This window comes from Pezoporus occidentalis, unplaced genomic scaffold, assembly GCF_034315485.1.
Source record: "Pezoporus occidentalis ecotype Australia unplaced genomic scaffold, CSIRO_AGI_Poc_V1 ctg248, whole genome shotgun sequence".
In the NCBI taxonomy this organism is placed as follows: Eukaryota; Metazoa; Chordata; class Aves; order Psittaciformes; family Psittacidae; genus Pezoporus; species Pezoporus occidentalis.
This window is the reverse complement of record NW_026914372.1, coordinates 287,822-295,092: the sequence shown is the minus strand read 5'-3', so window position 1 is coordinate 295,092 and position 7,271 is coordinate 287,822. Positions and strand designations below refer to the sequence as shown.

Below are 7,271 nucleotides of genomic sequence, written 5' to 3'. Positions count from 1 at the left end.
AAGCAAACCTAGACTCTCAGTGACCAAAGCTTTCCTGGCAGAGCTCTCTCTCCAGATTTATCATTAACATCTACATGCTAACACTGCTAAATAATTCAGCACAGCATTTAGCCTTACGTCCTCACCTCTCTACGCAGAAACCATTCTCACTATTTACTGTATGTTCCAGCAATAGGGAGAAAAAACCTGTCTGGATCATGGTTCCTCTTTGCACTGTGTAACTGAGGGAGAGTCTCTGCTATCGACACAGTGGTGTGGGGTTTACTTATTTTATTTTGTTGGGAAAAGTGTTTATTAGGTACCTAAATATAGAGCATTATTTATCTGAGCAGAGTCATGACCGTGTGGACTCAGATTCACATGCAAATTCCCCTTTTAATAATCCTAATGCAGGAACTCTCCAATCAGAGCACTATCAGCCCCAGCTCTCGGATACCTGATGCCAGCTTTGCTGGTAATGTAGGCCACTGAAGCAAATCCAGAGAGATTGAGTTGGAAGTGGAGAGAGGCTCTATTTGCTTGGCTTCCCGATGATGGGGGTGGGGGGGTGTCTAACTTCTTTTTTTCTTTTCCACTATAAATGGGATATCATTTAAGAAGGATCATTAGCTGAGAGCAGCCCAGCTCGATCAAGGCTGGGAGGCGGAGACGCAGTTGCAAGCAGTGAAGCAAGGTGGAGGCACGAAGACAGGAGACCAGGTTAATGAAAGCATGAGGTGGCTCTTGGGCAGCAGCTGGACGAAATTTGGACATGCTGACAGGGGAAACTATGACTGGCTAAACAGCGAACCAGGTGGACCACTTCTGGAAACAGAGCTTCAGGTCAGTACCCCCTGCTTGTCTCTGTAGCATGCCCTTTGACTTTGCATGTGCGTGTATGTCTGCGTAATGTCTCAGTGTATAGCATAGAGTAAATATGGGGATATTGATATGTATCAAAGCAGAACTGCTTAATTACATAGAGCATTTACTTATTGCTGCTAAGCTGCTTTAAACATATTTGTGGGGAAAGAAGAACGGTAGATGGAAAAATCTTGCTGGGGCAGCAGGTAAAGAAGTTTAATTATTTCTTTTAAGCATAATGCATTCTCCTATTCCTTCATTTCCTTTCTTTTAAATGCATGTTTATGCTTTGGATCTGGTCCCATGAAGCCTTTCTGCAGATGTTAAGTCAGTAGCAGTCAGCAATGAACTCTTGTTCACTAAGCTGGGCACTGATTACTTCTGTGAGAGAGGATCACATGCAGGCAAACAGGGGGAGGGAAGTAGCCCTCAGAGATAAAAACACAGTCTGCCTTTCTGGCTTTGGCTGGGATACAGTGAAAGGGTTTCTCTGATCAGAAATCATAATTTAAGGTGCACATATATCCCCAGTAAATACCTGAGTCAAGTAGCATTAGCTAATGAACTGGCCACACTACGTAGCTGGGATATCAAGTGTCCTGTTGTAAAATAAAAAAGGGTAGGAGTATGTGTCTGTGGGTCATAACAGGAGAAAAAAATAGTTTTTAAATGCCTCTACAATTTTAAACATGTGTACTTCACCAGTAACACTGCCAGCGTTAGAATAGCAATAGCAAGGTCTTCACACCTTTGGACTGGTTTTGTCTGACAGTGAGAAACAAACAGCAGAGTTGCATTCTAACAAGTATCTAAGAATTCTGTACAAATCTGGGCTCACTTTAAAATTGTATGTCATTATTAATATATCCAAAAACACAGCAAAATGTTTTTCTATTTGCCAGATTTATTAGGTTTTTCTTTTTACAAGCAATAATGAAGCAGCTTTAAGAAGCAAGCACCTATTCACAGACCATAGCCTAATGACTTCAAAGCAGACTTTGTTTCAAATCCACTAAAAACATTTCAGAAGTACTGGTTTCCTGATTCAGCTTCAAAAGATATTAGTATAAATGTGGGCTATATTAATAAAAATAAGTGTAATAAAGTTCTAAGTAGCCTATGAAATCATTAACATAATCTTAGCACCAATCAAACAATCACTTCAGTGGGAATGTCAGCAAAATAAACTTTAATTTTATTACCCTTGCACAAAAGCTCTCTTTAAACTTATGTTTGGCCTTATTTGGTCATTCACTTCCAATCCAGGTAGGAGGCTCCTTTTGTCTAGACAGAGAGTTCAATTTTAAACCCATTCCATTACTCATCATGGAAATACCACACAACTCGGCTGCACTCTGCATTCCATTCCTTTACCAACAGGCACAAGTTAAAAAGCTCATCTAAACTGATACGATTCATGTAATCTGTAAGATGGCAACTGCACATGCTCATCATGTTGTTATAAAAATATAGGCAGACAGACTACTAATGAAAGGCTTTACTACTTCTAGTGTGTGCTCAGTTTGGGAAAACTGACCCTCTGCTTCAGTCCCTACAAAGGTGTAAATGAAAGAAAGTGAATAAATATGTGTTTGCAATGGCCAAACCATCCTACTAAAATCAGTTCTGGGGGGGGAAAAAAGAAGACTTTTAAGAACCATAACCCCTTTTACCCTCATGCCTTTGTCTGCCTTTTTCTTTATAAAGGGTCCCTGTACTTCTGTGTCTACAACTTATTTCATGCTGGGACCTGTAGCCTTATTTTCATCAGTTATAAACCTGACAATAATGCCTGTGATGACACAGGCAGAGCACACTGACCTCCAGTGTAGCAGCAGCATCAAAACTAAACCAGTCAAGAGAACACCACCAAATAATTCCCTTAGTCACTTCATATGCTCGCTTTGAAAACTTCCAGATGTTAAACAGGAGAGGATTTTACTTTCTTTAGTTGATTCCAGATATTTACTGTAACAGTACTGGTAACATAACAGCTTCCATGAGCCTCAATATATGTAGTGCTCAAACACAATAGTGAATGCATTTTCTCATTTTCCTGTGAAGTGCCTTATGCACCTCAAAAGACACACCAAAAAAGTGCTAACAAACTTTAAAAACCAAAAAATCCCCTAATTTTTAAAAGAAGGATTTAACATCTGAATTAGAATAATAGCTGAACATTTTCTTCCAACTCTGCTGTTTCCTGCAGCTCATTTAATGATCAGGTAAGACAACAGCTTGAACTGCCAGAAACTCTTTAATAAGAAATGATCAGTAAATATGAAATAGTTCTTTAGTGTGCATTTTTGTGGTAAAAGACAGCTAGGGAAAACAGCTTAATAGCCAGCCCACTAAAGTTTCAATGTACTTTAAACTTACCTTAATGGGTTTGGCTTTAGACACACAATACCTCAGGAAAAAAAAAAAAAAAAAAAGCAGATATCTTCACTGCACTATTTGTTAGAAGTCAAAACCTATTTATTACATTTTTCTTAGGCATGACCACATACTACAAATTTCATGATATGACAACAAAGCAAGGAGGTAACAAATGCCTGATAGATAATCAGTTGAACATAGGTTACAATGTGATTTTGTAGCTAAAGGAATGACCATGATTCTTGGAAGAATAAGCAGAGAAAGTTTTCATAGATCAAGAAGGGGACATTGGAGTTCCCCGCCCTTTTCACAGAGCCATTACTGCCAACAGCCCATTTGCATCCCCGCTTCCAAATGCTTTGAGGAAAGAACCACTGGAGTTCTCCTCACTTGCAAAGCTGCCTTTGTTCAAAATAAAGGAAATCTGATCCATTGACCTGTTCAGTCTCACCATAAAAATGTGAAAAAGCCATCTGATTACAGTCTTCAAGTACTTAAAGGGAACGAGTTGATAATACACAGAATTTTAGGGTTTGGATTTTTCCCACTCTCTCGACTAGTCTCTAAATGAGAACCAGTTATTATAAGCTAGAGCTAGATAGAGGCAGACTGGAAATTATCTATATTGAATTTTTAAAGTGAAGCTAATACAACAATAGAGCACAAATGCTATTTTAAAAAAAATAGCATATTATTCCTGTTAACACTATGACACAATTCAAAAGCTGTGGGAGAGACATTTTGTGGCTACATTTTGCAGGACACAAAGCTGTCGCAGCAGTCATAAAAACAGAAGTTATTTTTCTACAGTTTTAAAACTATTCTGGCATAGCTGGCAGAACAAACTCAAGAAAGAGCCCAAGTCCAGGCTGTTCTGACAAACTGTGTTGTACCTGGAGCTGGCCTCCAAAGTTAGAATAGCCCAAACAATAGGTATTGTAGTGGGTCCTGATGAAAGGAGTAGCTGTGGTAGTATTTGTTCTTTAAAGTAAACAGCACAGTTTTCTAAATGCAAACAAACACTAGGAGGTGGATCACCAGCCCTATTCCTTTGCAACTGGCTATTCTCCCTAGCTTTAAAAGCTTGACCAACCTTCCACAAAAAGGACAGGTCCTGGTATAATCCAGGAGTAATAAAACCTCATACCAAAATACATACAAATCCAGGTTGTTGGGCTTTTTCCCCACTGGAGACAGGGTTTCCTGGAAACCCACCACTCTTCACAACTTCTCCATTTATTTTGTCATAGTTGTCATTTGTTTTAGTGGACCAGTACATAGAATCTAGCAATCTATAAATCTGCAAAACATATTGCTTGAATATCCCTAAGGCAGTCAGAAAGTCATTTGGAAAAGCAACTGCTACATCTGCAGGGGAGATGGAGATATTCTTTTTTCTTATTTTCTCTCTGATTAAGAGGTCTCCAGGAATCCCACACACTACCTATTTGCTTTGATTACAGAGCAGTCAACAGTCAAGCTCAACCAAAGATGACATAGAACCATTTCTGTGCATCATATTGCCTGCCACCATGATGCTCTTCCTGGCATTCCTGCTGCTCTTCCTGTACCGCCGTTGCCAGCACCCCACTCCACAGGGACAGATCTTCAGCATCGACCTCCCCGAGTCCCTGCCTGAGCATGATGTGTCCAATTTCCTTTCCGTGCTGCCCTGGAACAATGAACAGAGCTTCCACTACTCCACTCTGCTCCCTGATGCCACATTCCTCACTGTGTGCTTGCCTCCATCCTACGAGGAGGCCACCATGAAGACTTCCATGGACGAGGCTCACACTGAGCTCTCTCCAGAACCAGTGCCTCCTTACGAAGAGAGCACGCTGCAGTCCAACAGTGCCAAATAAACTTCCTACAGAAGCACCTTAGCTGAAGCATGCAGCCCCTCAAGGCACAAACATGGAACTGCTATATGGCCTTTAAAATTTGCAAGAAGATCCCAAGCAAAGCGCCAAACCAGTGAACTAATGAAAGAAGAAACCTGGAGTAACAGGGAACAAGCATCTTCACCTCATTCTACTATGCTTTTCTACTTTCCACTTGTTGCAAGCATATACACACAGTGTAGCACCAAATCAGTCCCAGACTGGTAACATGGGTATTCTAGTTAAAAAAGGGTGTCACACAAGAATTAAACGTAAGGACAAGTGGAAATCTGTCCCTCTGCAATCCCTCAGCTACAAGGAAACATGAATTATGCTATAGATTCACCAGTCACGAAAAGGGGTTTTAGCATATACCTGTTCCAGTTTGGCTTTTTCTTTTTCATGTGTTTATTTTTAGTTGAATTTCTGGCAATTCTGACTATTTCCGATTCAGCCCATCTACGTGTGTTAACATCACATCATTCTGCAGTGCTCTGGAATGATCACAACAGATCTCAGGAAAGCAGATATGTATGTAACCTCTACAAAATTTCCAGCAATTGTCCCCAAAGGTTCAAACGCGTGCTGTGGATAAAGGTTGTCTTATCACAGCTGAACAACAAGGAGAGCTAGAGAAGACCTGATCATTCTGGGTGAGGAAGACTCTAGAGCACACAAGAGTACACTCACACTGTCGCTCCGAGCTACTTGCCCGGGTCTGCAAGGTCCTGATATTCCAGGCTACTGCCTTGACTTCTTTTCCAATTTACAAGTCTACAACAATATACCCTGTGATGTATTTGGTGCAGCGTGAGAAGGAGTTGGGGGGAAATAAAATCAAATGCACACACACAAAAATCTGGTCTGTATTTCAAACCAGCATTATACCCCCTTCTCCTTCATCACTAGGTCAAAGTAAATCTCATTCAAGTGCATTGGTGCCAGTGGTTCAGTTTCAGGAGGGCTTGCACATGCATACTTTTAGGCAATGGTGTATGTTATTTTTAATTCTTTCTTACAGGATAACATTTTCATGTTGATAAATGCTCTTGTTACAGAAGGTGGTTCCTACAGATCCTGACAGCCTCAAAAGCTATGACAGCTTCTTCCTTGCAGGTGTCAGCTATTCCATGATACTACATTTGTCTGCGACCTGCCAACATAACAACTACTACATACTGCTGTGTGGCAGTCTTGGTGTAATCCCTAATTCAAGCGGCTGTCCCGAGTTACACGCTGTGATTCCAGCAACTGTCATGAGGTGTCAGTATCAGCCAGTCCTGCTTTGTGAATGTACCACATCCCTTTAAAAACAAAACAAAATCCAATCCAAACCAAACACCAAACAAAACCCCCAAGATAATGGAAGAAGAATTCATCACTGTACAGCAGAAGAAAACCAGACAACTTTCGAGCTGCAAGTAGTTCAATCTCATATTATTGCCAACAATGGCACAAATCACATCACCACAGCAGCCAAGAGCAGTGCAGGTCAAACCTGATGATTCCACTCACACAGTTCACTTAAACTAGGAGCAAAAAGATCTGCTTTATGTGATTCAGAAATGGATTATTTTCTTGAACTACACTTCTGAGACCATTCCCTTTTCTAACATTCCCTTTTTGTCTCCAAACTGTAAGAGCAGGTGTTTTGGACAAATCCAAATTCAGTCACCCTTTTTTCTTTCCCAGCCATGTCTGGGACGAGTTCCTGGTATTCACGGAGGCATTTAGAAGTACTGTTATTTTACTGTTTCCTTGCCTTTTTTTTTTTTTTTTTTACCATCTTAATATTTGGTACATGGAGTTTCTGCCACCTACAAGGAAAGCTGCAAAAATACGAGACCCAAACAACATACACTACCTAATCATCAAGGTACAAAGGTTTCAGGTTCAAAGGTAAATCACTTTTGCCTTTGGTGTCTGTATATTCCACTAATTTCAGCAGAATCGTACAGATATGCTTGAAAATTCTGCCTTTGTCATATCAATTTGAATGTATTTTGCCTTAAAAAGATCTTTGTTCTGGAATGAGTTACACTGTTGTCAGCACAATTTCTTTTTTACCCTTAACCAGAGTAGCACCTGAAACCCAACCCTGGGCTCATCATTCTAAACTGCTCTCCAGTTACCTTAGTTACAATTCAGATAACTTTTGACCAATATTTC

General features: G+C 40.3%; 1 protein-coding gene across 1 annotated transcript; it reads left to right on the top strand.

Moving 5' to 3' along the window:
- Nucleotides 1-7,271, top strand: SMIM28 (small integral membrane protein 28). The gene is made up of 2 exons (XM_062622806.1): nt 1-822; nt 4,686-7,271. Exons 1-2 carry the CDS (start codon nt 712-714, stop codon nt 5,082-5,084), a joined length of 510 nt encoding a protein of 169 aa, XP_062478790.1. The 5' UTR covers nt 1-711; the 3' UTR covers nt 5,085-7,271.

Excerpts from the sequence above, each read along its gene's own strand:
- SMIM28 (XM_062622806.1), top strand. The coding sequence starts at position 712 with ATGAGGTGGCTCTTGGGCAGCAGCTGGACGAAATTTGGACATGCTGAC. Across the intron at positions 823-4,685 it reads TTCTGGAAACAGAGCTTCAG|AGCAGTCAACAGTCAAGCTC; the intron begins GTCAGTACCCCC and ends CTTTGATTACAG.